The 17,450-nt window shown below is 43.5% G+C and overlaps 1 protein-coding gene across 2 annotated transcripts in view; it reads right to left on the bottom strand.

Moving 5' to 3' along the window:
- The window catches only part of MTHFD1L (methylenetetrahydrofolate dehydrogenase (NADP+ dependent) 1 like), a 269,374-nt gene that overhangs the window by 12,716 nt on the left and 239,208 nt on the right, over positions 1–17,450 (bottom strand). For both annotated transcript variants that reach the window (XM_060240830.1, XM_060240823.1), the window contains exon 27: positions 9,392–9,497. In XM_060240830.1, coding sequence (XP_060096813.1) covers positions 9,408–9,497 — 90 coding nt within the window. In that variant the 3' untranslated portion in view covers positions 9,392–9,407. The remainder of the gene's footprint in view (positions 1–9,391; positions 9,498–17,450) is intronic.

Here is a 17,450-nt window from a genome sequence, read left to right as displayed (position 1 = left end):
GAACCTTTTTATATTACAGTAGAGGATTAAGGTTTCTAAACTATTTTAATTTGACTAACTCAGTTCTGTTTCCATCATTCCATTTACCCTATCCTTGCTTAGAAATGTCCAAATGAGTCTCAGTACAAGCACATAAAACAAATATACTGAAAGGCAGTAAAAGCTGTCCAATTTGTGAAAGGCTGCAGGAGAAAGGAATTTTATGATCAAGTCTGTGGATGTGGGCAAGACAATAGAAGCAGGATAGCCCTGATCTATAAGATAAGGAGAGAATGAGGGAGTGACTGTAATGGCTACATACAACTAGCTTGTCTCATAGCTCCTTTTAAAAAGGGTAAATAGTGTGTGCCATTAAAATAATATGGGAATTTTGCAATTGATTTTAATAGGATGTGACTAATTGAGACTTTAAAAAATATTCCATTGTACTTTTGTAAGAAATGCATAAACTTCTTTACCAAATGCTTGGTGAAATTGTTACAACAAACCCTTGCTTACAAACTTACAGGCAACGATAAAGGAAAGCGTGTCTCTCTCTCATTATCAAGAAGCTTGGAAAGAAAGAAGTAAAAATGTAACTGGAAAATTCAATTTTTAAAGAATGCTGAATACAGAAAGTTCCCGCAAGAGTTTCTGGTGATATGGAGGCTACAGATGATAAAAACTGTATGTCACCTGCAAATTGCCATAGCCATTTTGGGAGTTGTTGCAATGTTAAGGAATATTCATGAATGTATTAATGGATGATGGGTAAGGTGCCAGCAAATAAATGCAAACACTGTTGAAGGATGTAAAATATTAGTCTGACTTGGAGAACACTGTTTAGAAGCTAGGGATGGGGAACTTTATGCTGTTGCCAGGAAGGGACTGAGGTGGGGCTACAGAGCAGCACAGGAAAGGAAAGTGATATAAGGTTCATAGGTTCTTTCAGCAGAGAAGATGTATTGTATAGTTGGGGAGATTAGAAGTAGGGAGATTAAGCTCTTCAGCCATGAAGCTCACTGGGTAGCTTTGTGCCAGTCACTGTCTTTCAGCCTAACCTACTTAAATGTGTTGTGAGGATAATGTGGGGAAGGGCAGATTCATGTATGCCACTATGAACTCCTTGGAGAAAGGATGAGATAAAAAATGAGACAAGATGAATACTAAGTAGGCAGAGAACAGAAAGTCAGAGGCTCAGGGAAGAGGTGGGTGAAGGCATAACTATGCTGTGTGCCATCAAGTTGCAAGCAGCTCATGGTGACCTGAGGACTATGGGGTTTTCAGGGCAAGAGAAGTGCAGAGGTACTTTGCCATAGCCTTCCTCAGTACTGCAACGCCTACCTTTTTGGCTGCTTTCCCATCCAAGTACTAACTGTAGCTGATTCTGCTTAGTTACCAAATTCTGATGAGATTGGGCTATCAGGGCTATTCTGACTGCAAGTTGCAGCCAACCCATGCGACTCTAGGGCTTGAGTCACTGGAACTCTGGGAGACAGAGGGAAAGGTGTGCTGCTGAAAGGGTGTTTGCCTTTTCTTAACTGCTGGGGGGAATTAGCTGGGTACTACTTTGTGGGAGGAGAGAGTCTGAGTTTGTGTGGTTGCTGGGGAACTGCTGTTTGTTTTTCTTGGGGTGTAGGTGATTTCATCAGGTGATTGTTGCTAATTGGGAGTGACTGTGCTGCCTGGGGCTGACTGCTGGCCCCACCTGCTTTGCATTTAAAAGACTGCATCTCGCCAGAGACACAAGCCTTTGGCATGAGCCAAAGGGTGAGATCTAAAGGGTTCTTGGCCTGGGGGCTCTGTAAGAAGCCAGGAAGGACCAGGAAGTGGTGGCCCTAGTCTCCTTGTGTTCCCAATAAGGTAAGTAAACTTTCCAAAAGGAGACCAACATAACACAAAAAGGTATTAAAGGGAGAATTGTATATTTAAAAAGCTATTATGGTGGCAGAATGCCAGCAGGGGGTTGGGGGTTGCCCAGTGTCTCGTGCTGAGTGTCACATGTATGACTATCTGCCCCCTGGACAGACGTTTTGCGTGCATGCTCACTGCAAGGAGCTCCTGGTTCTCAGGGAACGAGTTTGAACCACTGAGGCTGAGGTGGTTGACCTGGAGAAGCAGAGACAGTCAGTTAGGCATGGAGAAGACTCTCGGGGACTTGTTAGATGTGTCCCACTCTGAACATGGCAGCCCCACTGCTGCCAGGGAGCATGAGGTTTGAGAGGGAACAAGGCACCATGCTGAGGATAAGGCGAATGCACTTTCAGAAGGAACCTCTTCCTCAGTTGGTGAGCAGGTATCCTTTAGTGCCAAGGAACCATCCCGAGGGAGGGAGGGTGGGGGGCTCTTGGTAGCTGGTGATTCAATCCTTAGACAAGTAGGCAGCTGGGTGGCAAAAGTGCATACTGACTTTATGGTGACTTGCCTGCCTGGTGTGAAGGTAGCAGACCTTATGTGTGTTCTAGATAGGCTGACAGTGCTGGGGAGGAGCCAGTAGTCATGGTACATGTTGGCACCAACAATGTGTGGAAATGCAGTCATGAGGTCCTGGAGGAAAAATTTAGGCTGCTATGGAGAAGACTCAAGGCCAGGATCTCCAAGGTAGCCTTTTCAGAAGTGCTACCTGTTCCACATGCAGGGCCAGAGAGATAGGCACAAATTTGGAGTCTCAATGTGTGGATGAGATGATGGTGTAGGGAGGAAGGATTCAAGTTTGTTAGGCACTGGGATGCTTTTTGGAACAAGTGGGAGCTGTACAAAAGAGACGGTCTCCACTTGTCTCTAGAAGGAACCAGGCTGCTGGTGTTTAAAATCAAAAAGGTGGCAGAGCAGTTTTTAAACTGAATCTTGGGGGAACGCCTACAGGAGATGAAATGTCTGGTTCGGGATGACTCATCTCAAAGAGATGATGGGTTAGCTGTTACTTTTCTACAGGGCAATGGATTAGAGTTGTCCACTGAGATGGTGACAAACAATATGGACTGCCTGGCGAAGTCTCAAGGTAGCAGGAGGAAGGTTGCGGGCCTAACTTGCTTGGGGAATTATATATACAAATGCTAGAAGTGTCCAAGGTAAAATTGCGGATTTGGAATGCTTAGTGTTGGGGGGGAAAGATAGATGTTGTGGGTATTTCAGAAACTTGGTGGAATGAGGAGAATCAGTGGGACACACTGATTCCTGGACATAGATTATATCAGGATAGGGAGGGAAGGGTTGGAGGTGGAGTGGCTCTGTATGTCAGAAAGGGTATACAGTCCAGTAAGATTGAGAAGCTAAGATAATTTGATTTGCTTCTAGAAATGCTTTGGGTGGAAATAGTGGGCCCAAAAGGAAGCTTAACTCTGGGAGTTTATCACCCACCAGATCAAAAGATAGAGGATGATTATAAAATGATGAAAGAATTAAAGATAGCAGCTAAATGTAAAAAATGTGTCATAATAGGTGATTTTAACTACTGCACATTGATTGGGTCAATATGTGTTCCGGCTGGGAGAAAGAGACTGAGTTTAGTGTGCTATGGAGCAGATGGTTACAGAGACAACCAGGGATGGCGTGATCCTGGACTGGTGAGAAATGTAAAAGTGATTGCACTGCTTGAGAGCAAGTGACCATAATGCTGATTTCACCATTTGTATAAATAGGGAGTTGCCCCAAAAGACCAACACAACCACTTTTAACTTTAAAAGGGGTAAATTCTCTGAGATGAAGAGGCATGTGAGGAGGAAACTGAAAGGGAAAATAAATAGGGTCAAAAACCCTTGGGGAAGCTTGGAGGCTATTTAAAACTACAATCCTAGAAAGTCAGATAAAATATATACCACAAGTCAGGAAAGGCACAAATAGGTATAGAAAAAGGCCCGCATGGTTAACAAACAAAGTACCATATTTTTTGGACCATAAGACGCACTCCCCCCCCCCCAAAAAAGTGGGGGGAGAAGTGTGTGCGTCTTATGGAGTGAAGGTACCTTCCTCCGGCAGGGGGGGCGATCCACTGCCTCCGCCTCTGATCCCAGTGCTTCCCCCGCGCCTGCCTGCCTGGCTCCAGCTTCATCCAGCAAGCGCTGGGATCGCTCCACGCTGCCCCCACCGCAAACCCAGTGCTTCACGAGCGCCGGCTGCAGAGGGGGCAGCGTGCTTCCTCCGTGCCTGTCTGCCTGGCTCCAGCTCTGACGCTTACAGCAAGCGCCAGGATCGCTCCCTCCGCCCTCCGATCCCAGTGCTTGCTTTAAGCATCAGAGCTGGAGCCAGGCAGACAGGCATGGAGGAAGCACCTGCCCCCTCCGCAAACGGAGCGATCCCAGCGCTTGCTGGAAGAAGCTGAAGCCAGGCAGGCAGGGGCGGGGGAAGCGCCGGGATCGGAGGCGGAGGCAGCGGATCGCCCCCCAGGAGGAAGGTCGTCCTATGGTCCGGAGCGCCTTATGGACCGAAAAATACGGTTATGAAAGCTGTAAAAGGTAAGAAGGGTTCTTTTAAGCGGTGGAACGCTAGTCCAAGTGAGGTTAATAAAAGGGAACGCAGGTTGTGGCAGATAAAATGCTAGTCTGTGATCAAGCCAGCAAAAAGGAACTATGAGGAGCATGTTGCAAAAAACAAAGACCAACAATAAAATTTTCTTCACATACATTAGAAGCAGGAAACCAAATGAAGAGGCAGTGGGGCCTTGGACTATTATAAATTACAGCTGGCTCTTGCCCCTTACATAGAAACATATAAGATCAGGGCTAAAAGATCGCAATAGGCTAAAAGATCAAGGGTTGGTTCTATTGCTTCAGACTGTGTTGGTCTGAAGCAATAGAACAAAGCAATAGACAAGTGTGCCTTAAGACCAACTAAGTTTTATTCAGAATGTAAGCTTTCATATGCTCTTAAGCAGACTTCATCAGACAAAATGGAAATTTAAGAATTGCTGCTTCCATTCCCATTTTGTCTGATGAAGTCTGCTTAAGAGCATATGAAAGCTTAATTAGTTAATGTCATTCCCATCTTTAAAAACGGTTCCAGAGGAGATTCGCGAAATTACAGGCTAGTCAGTCTGACTTCAATACCAGGAAAGTTGGTGGAAACCATTATTAAAGAGAGAATAAATAGGCACATTGATGAACAAAAGTTATTGAGGAAGACTCAAAATGGGTTCTGTAAGAGAAAATCTCACCTCACTAACCTGTTATAGTTCTTTGAGGGGGTGAACAAACATATGGACAAAGGGGACCCGATAGATGTTGTTTACCTTGACTTCCATAAAGCTTTTGATAAAGTTCCTCATCAAAGGCTCCTTAGTAAGCTCGAGTCATGGGGTGAAAGGACAAGTCCTCTTGTGGATCAAAAACTGGCTAATTAATAGGAAATAGAAAGTGAGTATAAATGGGCAATTTTCTCAGTGTAGGGTGGTAAGCAGTGGTGTGCCGCAGGGCTCAGTACTGGGTCAGATGCTTTTTAACTTGTTCATTAATGATTTGGAGTAGGAAGCAAGCAGTGAAGTGGCTAGGTTTGCAAATGACACTAAATTGTTCAGGTTGGTGAGAACCAAAGAGGATTGTGATGCACTCCAAAGGGATATGCTGAGGCTAGGCACGTGGGAGTCAATGTGGCAAATGAGGTTCAACATGGCAAAGTGCAAGGTAATGCACATTGAGGCCAAAAATCCTAACTATAAATATAAGTTGATGGGGTGTGAACTGGCGGAGACTGACCAAGAGAGAGATCTTGAGGTCATGGTAGATAACACTGTACAACTGCAATCAAAAAACACTATGCTGGGAATTATTAGGAAGGGAATTGAAAACAAATTAGCCAGTATCATAATGCCCCTGCGTAAATCGATGGTGCAGCCTCATTTGGAGTACTGTGTACAATTCTGGTCACTGCACCTCAAAAAAGATATTATAGCACTGGAAAACGTGCAGAAAAGGGCAACTAGAATGATTAAAGGGTTGGAACACTTTCCCTATGAAAAAAGGTTAAAACAGTTGGGGCTCTTTCACTTGGAGAAACACAGACTGAGAAATGATATGATAGAGGTTTACAAGATTATGCATGGGGTAGAGAAAGAAGGGCTTTTCTCCGTTTCTCACAATACAAGAACTTGTGGGCATTCAATGAAATTCCTGAACAGTTGGGTTAGAACAGATAAAAGGAAGTACTACTTCACCCAAAGGGTGATTAACACATGGAATTCACTGCCACAGGAGGTGGTGGCAACTACAAGCACAGACAGTTTCAAGAGGGGATTGGATAAATATATGGAGCATCAGTGGCTATTAGCCACAGCTTATTGTTGGAACTCTCTGCCTGGGGCAGTGATACTCTGTATTCTTGGTGCTTGGAGGGGCAACAGTGGGAGGGTTTCTAGTGTCCTGGCTCCACATGTGGACCTCCTGATGACACCTGTTTTTCTTTGGCCACTGTGTGACACAGAGTGTTGGACTGGATGGACCATTGGCCGGATCCAACATGGCTTCTCTTATGTTCTTATGTTAGGGCCAATGGGCTTTGCCTTCATCTGATAAAAAAACCCTGGTCCAATTTGGTGGTTTCCTATCCCTAACCATAGCTGTCCTTATTTAATTTCCAAACTCTCTCAAGCTTGGGCTCATCTAGGCTACTGTGGCTCTCTGAATATAGCCAAAGGAAAAGAGGAGCAGAGGATGAGGACAAAAGTCTCCAACGCAGGCTAATTAGAGAAGGCCTGTGTACTGTTGGCAGGTAGGGCAGCTGAAGGATGCTCAGGGCCAGGAAAATGAATGGGAAGAGCACCTAGAAGTACAGACTGATGTAAAGGAAAGAAATATGCTAAGAAGCAGGACTTGCTGAAAGAACAGATATGGGAAGCAGGAGACTGAGAGGAAGAGCTGCAGGGGCATGGAGTTAGTCAAATAATAGTTGGGAATAAAAAGAAAGGAAGGCTAGGGAGAATTTTGTGTGGTGACTTAATACAGGAGAGGTGGGTTGCTCTTGAAGCTAGAGGTAGTATTGCCAACTGCCTGGAGATAAAATGTTCTATCCTTTTCATATTTATTCATATTTTCATATGTATTTACCTTCATGCCATGCAATGTATCAGCTGCCCATTACTGCCCTCTGCTCATTGGCTCTTACTTCACACAGGTCCTGTGTCCTCAGAAATAAACCTTCCTGGGGTTGGGACGAACTGCTGAGGGAAAGAGCTGCAAAGACTGGGAATCCTTTCATAGACTTCTTAAGGTCCTTGAGCTCGAGCCAACCCTAAATCTCATGTTTCCTGGCTAAAAATGTAAAGGTAGTCCCCTATGCAAGCACCAGCCGTTTCCAACTATGGGGTGACGTCGCATCATGATGTTTTCATGGCAGACTTTTTTACGGGGTGGCTTGCCATTGCCTTCCCCAGTCATCTACACTTTCCCCCCCAGCAAGCTGGGTACAGCTCTCTATTTTGGGATTGTTGAGGACTGATCAGCTATGAAACTGAAAAGGCTTTTGATAAGGTTCCACATACTAACCTTGTTGATAAGTTGGTAAAATGTGGTTTGGATCCTGTTACCGTTAGGTGGATCTGTAACTGGCTGACAGATCACACCCAAAGAGTGCTTGTGAATGGTTCCTCATCCTCTTGGAGAGGAGTGACAAGTGTAGTGCCTCAGGGATCTGTCCTGGGACCTGTTTTGTTCAACATCTTTTTAAATGATTTGGATGAAGGAAAAGAGGGAATGCTTATTAAATTTGCCAATGATACTAAATTGGGAGGGGTTGCAAAAACAGTAGAAGACAGAAACAGTATACAGGATGACCCTGACAGGCTGGAAAACCGGGCTAAAACCAATAAAATGAATTTTAACAGGGATAAATGTAAAGTTCTGCATTTAGGCAGGAAAATCTAATGCATGGTTGTAGGATGTGTGAGACTTGTCTTAGTAGTAGTATGTGCGAAAAGGATCTAGGGGTCTTATGATGAGTCAACAGTGTGATATGGTGGTTAAAAAGGCAAATGCAATTTTGGGCTGTATCAACAGAGGTATAGTGTCCAGATCGCGTGAAATGATGGTATCACTTTACTCTGCTCTGGTAAGACTTCACCGGGGGTACTGTGTTCAGTTTTGGGCACCACATTTTAAGAAGGATGTAGATGGTGAGGGGTCTGAAGACCAAGTCCTATGAAGAAAGGTTGAAGGAGCTGCGGATATTTAGCCTGGAGTGGAGGTGGCTGAAAGGTGATATGATCACCATCTTCAAGTACTTGAAGGGCTGTCACATAGAGGATGGTGTGGAATTATTTTCTGTGGCCCCAGAAAGTAGGACTAAAACCTTTAAAACCTTTTAGCCACAATTTTTATGTGGTTGTTGTTGCCCTGCATTGTGGTCATGGACCGTAATAAAGCAAACTGAACTGAACTAGAACGGATGGGTTGAAGTTAAATCAGAAGAGTTTCCAGCTCAACATTAGGAAGAACTTCCTGACCATTACAGAGGTTCCTCAGTGGAACAGGCTTCCTCGGGAGGTGGTGGGCTCTCCTTCCTTGGAGGTTTTTAAACAGAAGCTAAATGGCCATCTGACAGCAATGAAGATCCTGTGGATTTAGGGGGAGGTATTTGTGAGTTTCCTGCATTGTGCATAGGGTTGCCAATCCCCAGGTGGAAGCAGGGGATTCCCTGGTTTGGAGGCCCTCCTCCCACTTCAGGGTCGTCAGAAAGCGGGGGGAGGGGAGGGAAATGTCTGCTGGGAACTCTGTTATTCCCTATGGAGATTTATTCCCATAGAAAATAATGGAGAATTGATCTGCGGGTATCTGGGGGGGCTGTTTTTTGAGAAAGAGGCACCAAATTTTCAGTACAGCATCTAGTGCCTCTTCCCAAAATATCCTCCAAGTTTCAAAACAATTGGACCAGGGGGTCCAATTCTATGAGCCCCAAAAGAAGGTGCCCGTATCCTTCATTATTTCCTATGGAAGGAAGGCATTGAAAAGGTGTGCCATCCCTTTAAATGTGATGGCCAGAACTCCCTTTGGAGTTCAATTATGCTTGTCACAGCCTTGATCTTTGCTTCACCCCTAATGTCTCCTGGCTCCACCCCCAAAGACCCCAGATATTTCTTAAATTGGACTTGGCAACCCTAATTGTGCAGGGGGTTGGACTAGATGACCCTGGAAGTCCCTTCCAACTCTATGATTCTATAAGATATTGATTTCTGTAGCAATCCAAATTCTAGATGTATAAGTGCCAGTTTTATACTTGGGCATACTGAGTTTCATCATGATGACAAAGCTCTATTACATTCCTCTTGGCATATGTATACATTGAACATTTGGATATTTGATTAGTGAAATCTTTCTATAATATTCAAAGGAGCTTTAAAATTTATAAATCCATTACCACTGGCAAGAGCAGGAAGCATGCATGGTACTCATAATTTTATTATTATTTACACAAACTATTCACTCACCTGATTTTGAGTGGGCTCAAAACAACCCTCTGACTTGCTCTGTTTCAGCGTCAAGGTCGATATCATAGAAGCAGGGCCTTGTAGGCAATCCTGGCATAGTGCTCATCTGTGGGAACAATGAACTAAAAGTTACAGTTCTGAAACTGTAAGCTGATAACCACTCTGCACACCCATGATGAAGTGAAAGACCATATTGTTCTTCATAGACCCATAACTGCAGATGCATTTAAAAAAACAAATCGAACCATCTGTTGCTACAATCTCTTTTGCTCAATTCTAATGCTTAAATAGATTAATTTGTGCTTTACATTCCTTTGCAAAAATACACAAGAAGAAATTCTAGGAAAGAAAATGAAAGGCAATACATTGTGAAGCCCCATGATATAAGGAATAATGTATGTTTCAAGATTGATAATAGGAAAGTAAATAGTTAATTAAAAACTGAAGCCATTCAGATAAAAACTGTACAAGTCTACATTAAGCTTTTCATAGCTCAGAGCTATCTGAAGTGTTATTATAGGCTACTACTGGCAATACTCATACAAAAGGATTTTAAATATGAACATCAATTCTATCAAACAGATGTATACTAATGGTAATTGGTAAAATATGCTTTTAACAAGAATTTCTAATGCTCATAATTGCCACTTATATTACATAGATCTTATTTTCTCTAAGTTATTAATTTTGTCACTATTCAAAACAAGATGCATTTTGAGTTTGTGTATTCCTTTGGGGCATCATTGTTAGATCAATCACACCAGACAGCTGGTAGTAACCCACAATGATCTAAATGCTCTTTTTTCTGAGTAGGAGAAGAATAGCAGCAGCTGATCTCTAGGAGGATGAGTTTCTCCTGTCACCAATGTCAGAGTTGCTGCTGCCTTTCACATGTATGTCCACACAGCCAATCATGAGGTGAGTCACACATAGAAGGAAAAGAGGCACTGCTTGATTACCTAGGCAACACATTGTCCTTCCACTCCCCTGTGCTAGAATTGTCATGTGGCAATGCAACAATGTGTAAAATAATGCAATGTAAAATATTAGCCATCCAACTCAAAACTCTCAATAAAAATGGATCCTTTTCTGGGTGCTTGCAGATGCAGCTCGTAACTGGATTATTACTGGTTTCACAATTACACAATTTCACAGTTATAAGTACACAGGGAAATATCATCCAGCACTGACAACTACACTATTAAAAATCAACAATCAGCTGAAATTATTGTTATCTGGACCTGACTGAGTTGTGCTTTATCAACAGTATACATGTATTAGCCATTTGGTGGCAGAAGGCCTGATCAAATTTTCTGTCTGGGCTGTACCCAAATTCTGCAGGTTGCCAACAGTTCACATTCCACAGAAGCCAGTACAGCTGTTCAAAAGCAGTAAAGAATACGGATGGGCACAAACTGAGAATATGGAGGTTTGTGATGGTTCATGAGAAACCACAAACTGCCATGAATTTTTCAGTTTCCTGAACCGGTTCATGGATCTTTTGACTGTCCCCAGCCCAAGAGATGCCCATCTTGCCTCTACCAGGGCCAGGGCTTTTTTGGTCCTGGCCCTGACGTGGTGGAATCAGCTCCCTATGGAGATCTGGGCCCTACCTGGCCTTAAAATGAAGCTGTTCCGCCAGGCTTTTGGATGAAGCAGCGGGCATCCATTTGTTAGATTGGTTGGCCTCCCCTGCTGTACCATCATGTCATAACCATCGTACCAAAATTTTTTTTGCCATTAATATAGCATTGCTATTTCATCATTATTTGGACTATTTGTTACTGACAGGGGCCAGTGGGTTATGGAACATCATAATATATGGTATGCAAAGTGCTGACTGGATTCTGAGCTCAATGCTGTAACTGATTTTATTATGATTTTAGATGTTCTTGTTTTATTATTGCATATTTGATGTACTCCGCCCTGAACCCCCATGGGGGTGTATATATATATATATATATATATACATACATACATACATACATGGGGGTATATATATATATATATATATACACACACACACAGCTTTTTTTTAAGCAGGAATGCACAGGAATGCAGCTCCAGCTGGCGTGTCAGGGGACCGAATATGCAAATGAGTTCCTGCTGGGCTTTTCCCACAAAAAGCCCTGTGTGGAACAATAGTGACATCAGGGTGTGTGGCCTAATACGCAAATGAGTTCCTGCTGGGCTTTTTCTACAAGAAAAGCCCTGTGTACACACACACACACACACATATAATCATGGTGTCACGAGTTGGGGCCAGGCCAGGCGAAGTCCAGGGGCAGTCCAAGGTCTGTAACCGGTGAGCAAGAGTGTCCAAGGTGCCAAAGCCAAATCGTCGTCCAGGTATCGTAGGTCAGAGGTTCAGAAGCCGTAGTCAGGGGGTCCAGAAGTCAAGCCAAGGTCAGGAGGTCCAAAGTCAAAAGCCGAAGTGGATGCTAGGACGTCAGGTAGATGACTAGTTGCTTCCACAAAGCCTTCTCTCAAAGCCTACAGCTATATAGCCCTTTGCTGTCTGTTGCCCATTTGGGCTAATTGCTGACTCAGAGGGCAGCCAGGATCCTGCTGGGACTCAAGCACCCTCACTCCTAGAAGGGCCAGAATCCTTTCAAAACTCAGGGCTCAAGGAGTGTCTTGCTTGTGAGCGTGCCACCCTCCTCCGATCCCTGAGGTCCTGACGAAGGCGGTCACGCACACGAGCCACCCGAGAGGGCGAGGCAGGGGGGCTTGGATCTTCTCCAGCAGGAGGCAGGGGCACTGGTGCAGGTGGCAGGGGCATAGTTTCATCTGCAGGCTCGGCTTCTTCTGCAGGGCCCCCAGCACCCATGACACATGGAGCTTACAGTAGGCTCTGTACTAACAGCCCTGTAAGCTCTTGGAGGATTGGCTATATCAGGTATGTGTGGCCTAATATGCAACAAAAAGCCCTGATTATAATAACTCTTTAACATTTCAGGCAAAAGCTCTGTATAACAGGATGTCTTTGTTGGGTAGTTTTAAATGTTTTTCTCTCACATGGCCCACAAAATCAAGTGAGCCCAACTCTTTCACTCTATGTATGTGTAAATAACCTCAGTAGGGCAACTACAAATAAAAATCAATATGTGGAAGGGGTTTCTCTCCTCCTCATTCCCCAATTTTCCTAGAAGTACTTCTTGCCAGTGTATTCCTGTTATCAACAAACTTAGCTGTATGCTCCAGACGCTGCTGAGTGATGAAGTTCTAGTGGGAATGCTACAAATTTTCTTTGGATAAAAGTGAGCACACACTGGAGACATCATAATTTTGTAACATTTCGTTAAATTACAAATATAAAAGCAAAACACAGATGTAGGCAGGGGCATTCCTATAAAACAGTTAATCAATTACCACACATCAGATTTTGTACCCCAGTGAGCAAATATCTCAACACATTATCTGATTTTCCTCAGCAGACTGTGACATTTTCCAAGTTTTTGAACAGGGGTCCTTGGACAAGAGAACCAGTGATCTAGTTGGAGACCATCTCCTAACAATTAGTTCTTGCTGAAAAACATCAGCAGACCATTCTGGGCCATCAATTTAGCAAGCAATGATCTGCCAAAAGTTGTAATCATGTTTCATTAAAAGTCAAAGTTTCTTTTGCAAAATTAAGACTGTCACTAGTCTCTTAAAAACACTCATGAGAGAATTTGCTCATATGGATGTTGCAACCACAAGCTGTGCAGAATTCCATTTGAGCATCATAGCCTTATAGATTATTGCCACACAGGTCCACTGACATAGGGAGACTGGAAGGACAAAATTCAGGGCCCCAAGTCAGCTGGAACAAAAATTGTTAATACAGAAGTAAAAAGAGCATCATTATGAAAGAGAGGCACGATTTAACTAAGATCATACAGTTCAGCTTGAAGAAGCAGAGGAAATATATAACTTTAAAATAGGATTCAGGAGATATCCTAAAGGTGGAATTGGTTGTCATAAGTTGCCACCAGCCTTCCCCACTCCCAAGAAAAAGAATTTCAACATTTCAGATTGAAATAACAGATGCAAACTATAAGCAAAATGGAATTGTCTTGCAAAACGATCAGCTTTAAAGAAACTCTAATAATGTTAGTCTTTCAGACAGAATTCTTTTCAGGACCACAGACATAATCTCAGTATATATATTCAGTGCCTCAAAATAAATACAGATTATGAAAACAGCCTAATCACAGTTTTTAGTTAGTGTTTTAATGAAAGTTTAATAATGTTTTATGAAGATCTTGGATTTGGTTCTGTTTGTGAAAATAAATATACAAAACAGATCAACTTAATGAAAATAGTCCAAAGCTGCTCTTGGCATGCCATTACCAGCTATTATTAAAATACTATTTTTCATTTTTAAATGGCAGAAGGTAGGACCAGAACCAATGGGTTGAAATTAAATCAAAAGAGTTTCAGGCTCAACATTAGGAAGAACTTCCTGACTGTTAGAGAGGTTCCTCAGTGGAACAGGCTTCCTCGGGAGGTGGTGGGCTCTCCTTCCTTGGAAGTTTTTAAACAGAGGCTAGGTGGCCATCTGACAGCGATGAAGATCCTGTGAATTTAGGGGGAGGTATTTGTGAGTTTCCTGCATTGTGCAGGGGGTTGGACTAGATGACTCTGGAGGTCCCTTCCAACTCTATGATTCTGTAACTCATTTGCTGGTTTTCTGAGATATCAAGTCAGGCAACATGTGCTGTAGGGTTGCCAAGTCCAATTCAAGAAATATCTGGGGACTTTGGGGGCGGAGCCAGGAGACTTTGGGGGTGGGGCCAGGAGACATTGGGGGTGGAGACAGGAACAAGGGTGTGGCAAGCATAATTGAACTCCAAGGGAGTTCTGGCCATCACATTTAAAGGGACTTGTTCCTGCAGAACTTTACTTGATCTGAAAACGAAAGCAAAACAAAGGGAGGGGCCGTTCTCTGAAGCCCTTCCTGTTTCCTGCTTCCTGCTCAGCCTTAAAGGTACATATTTTAAAAACGGACCTGCAGGAGCTCTAAAACTACATGGTGAATGTGGGGGGGGGCAGGGCTTCTCCCGCCGGCCAGTTGGCTGGGGGCGGGGAGAAGCCTGTAAAAACGGAGGATCCCCCGCTGGGACCTGGGGATTGGGAAGCTATTCGATTTCTTTTACTCTTTTAAATGCCATCATGAGAAGATGTTGTGCAGCTGACTGCTGACTGCAGAGCCCAGGGGGGCTCATATGGGGAGAGGTGGTCCCAAAGATATGCAGACCCCAGGCCGTAAAGGGCCTTAAAGGTCAAGACCAACAGCTTGAACTGGATCCAGTACTTGAGGGGTAGCCAGTGCAGTTCGTGCAGCATCAGGTGCATCCACGCCCATATAGGCCTCCCTGCACCTGCTGGAATTTCCGGAACAGGGTCAAGGGTAGCCCCACGTAGAGAGAGTTACAATAATCTAATCTGGAGGTGACTGTTGCATGAATCACTGTGGCTAGATTGTGTGGGGCAAGGTAGGGAGCCAATTGTCAGGCCCACCTCAGATGGAAAAAGGCGGCCCTTGCAGTGGCGACAACCTGGGCCTCCACAGATCCAATGGCACTAATTGAGTACCATCAAAGGGTGGAAGCCTGATCCCACTTCCTGCCCCCCCCAACTTTGTTGGTCCTAAAGGTGCTACTGGACTCAATCTTTGTTTCATACCCATATCCACAGTAGCAATGCAGGGAAAAGAATATTACCTTAGTATCCTGTGTGATTCAGGGAGCCTGGCAAAGCAAGCTCTAACTCATTCCCTCTCTCCCACCTCGTGGGAGAAGCCTCAGCCAATGCAGGCAAGAGAAGCCTTTGTATCCAGTGTAACTGAGGGAGCCTGGCAAAGTAAGCTCTCACTCATTCCCTCCCTTCCCCCAAGGGAGAAGCAGATGGAGGGACCTTTTCCAATGCAGGAAAATCACAAGTACCTCCCCCTATCCTTCTCATGATCTGCCTAAATTCACAGAATCAGCATTGCTGTCAAATGGCAATCTAGCCTCCATTTAAAAACCTCCAAAGGAGAGCCCACCGCCTTGCGAGGATGCCTGTTCCACTGAGGAACTGCTCTGTCAGGAAATTCTTCCTAATGTTTAGCTGAAAACGCTTTTTATTTAATTTTAACCTGTTGGTACTGGAAGAGATTGCCTTTGTATCTCTCCTATGTGACTGAGGGAGTCAGTCAAAGCAAGCTATGATGCAGCAGGAGCCCTCGATGAGGAAGCAGGAGAGCACCAGTTGTTCACGGGCCAGGTATGAGACCTGCAGGGGTAGTTCTGGCCTGTGGGCCGTATGTTTGACACCCCCGGGATAAAAGCTTATTGTTGTTTAAAAAAAGAAAAGAGAGCACCAGAGATAGAAAAGAAAGCTGCTAATTCAGAAGAACTAATGGATTGTGGCAGTACACTGTTATTGCGCTATAACGATCTTGCAACTGATAATTACCAAAAGAAAAGAAAAGAAAAGCCTTTCAAGGATGGAGAGGGAAAACAGGTGGCTGCAGGAGGCTAAGACAAGGAAAGTGCAGGGAACACTCTTACATAGGTGCTCTTTTCCCACTGCAAATGCATCTGCATATCTCATCTAGTAAGTAGGAATAGCATCCCCCACCTCACAGGTATAGCCTTGCCAGGTGTTTCTAAGAAAGTTCAGAAGAGCTTTTCACTCATGTGGTATCTTTAGTTCAACCTTTTCAATTTGCCAGTTGTCTGCTCAACATTGTCTGCAATGCTTGAGTATATTATCAGTTTAAAGACTTTAAGGGGGGGGGAGGTGACTTGAGAAACAGGGCACTGGAATGGATGACCACCTCTTCTATCCTTATACGCAAGGCTGCTTTAGGTGTTACTGCCCAGGCTATCTCCGTTTTTAGGCATCAGCAAGGAACAAAGATAAACTGAGCTGGGGATGTGTGTGTGTGAATGAATAGATCCACATACAAACATCTGATTCACCTCTTCTCCCGCTGCACAAATATGTATTTTAAACAACATACTCTTAATGGTATTGACTTTTTAAAACAAATGTGTTCATGTTCCCATATGAACTTTAATTATAAACACTGTCCATGAGGCAAAGTTCTTGTGAAAATGGCTTTAGCTACTTTTTCTGCATTCCATGGCCTTCCTTCCATGAAGGCAAACATGCCTCATTTGTACCCTACAACTATAAGAAAGCAATAGAGACCACAGCTCTTTTAAAGTACCTATTTTGTTATGACTGAAACTGTCACCTGAGCCAGTGTTATGTTGAAATCAGTTGGGTTTTGACTATATTCTTATATTTATCAAAAAGTTCTGACTATGAAACTTGAAATTAAGAAAATAACGGTCCGCTCTGTATACAAACCAAAACTGAGGGATCCACTTCTCTTAACTCAAAAGAAGTTAATTTCACATGAAACATTTCTGGCACAAAAGCCTTTCTACAACTGTTTAGCCAGGGGCATAACAAGCCAGAAATCATATAGAGTTCAGCTTGCCTGTTTTTCACTCCCCCACTCCTGTGACCTCAAGTAAATGAAAGTTTTTGATCATGACAGAGTCTCAAGTAATAAGCAGCTCAAGGGTTTAAGAAATTCTGCGGCATATTTAAGGAGAACGATGCCATCAAACTTGTAAAGTATTTTCCCACAGAAGGTATCCAAGAAAGTTCACAGCTCCTCCTAGAATTTAACTCTTGTACATTGCCAAGAAATACACCAGCTAGGATATTTAATCACAGTTCATTTGTATTGCTCTTGGGTAGGCATCTTTTGATCTGAGATTCTACTATGTATTTCAATTTTTTGGTACTTGCATAAAACACAGCTTTAAAGAATTAATGTAAGCCAAAATGCCCTCAAAATGAGGTTGGGAAATTGACAGGTGGGCATCTGGCTTAAACAGGATCTTAGAATCTATGTATACAGGATACGTATCCAGAAATTATTGCTTAAAATTCACCAGGGACACTAATTAAGCAAAAACAATTAAAAGTTATTATAGAAAAATATAGGCACACATACAAAACAATAAACTCAATAAACACATACAGTCCTAAGAATAGAGAGAGATTCAGA

The sequence above is a fragment of the Heteronotia binoei genome, chromosome 1 (assembly GCF_032191835.1).
Source record: "Heteronotia binoei isolate CCM8104 ecotype False Entrance Well chromosome 1, APGP_CSIRO_Hbin_v1, whole genome shotgun sequence".
Lineage (NCBI taxonomy): Eukaryota > Metazoa > Chordata > Lepidosauria > Squamata > Gekkonidae > Heteronotia > Heteronotia binoei.
This window is presented reverse-complemented; position numbering and strand designations above follow the sequence as displayed.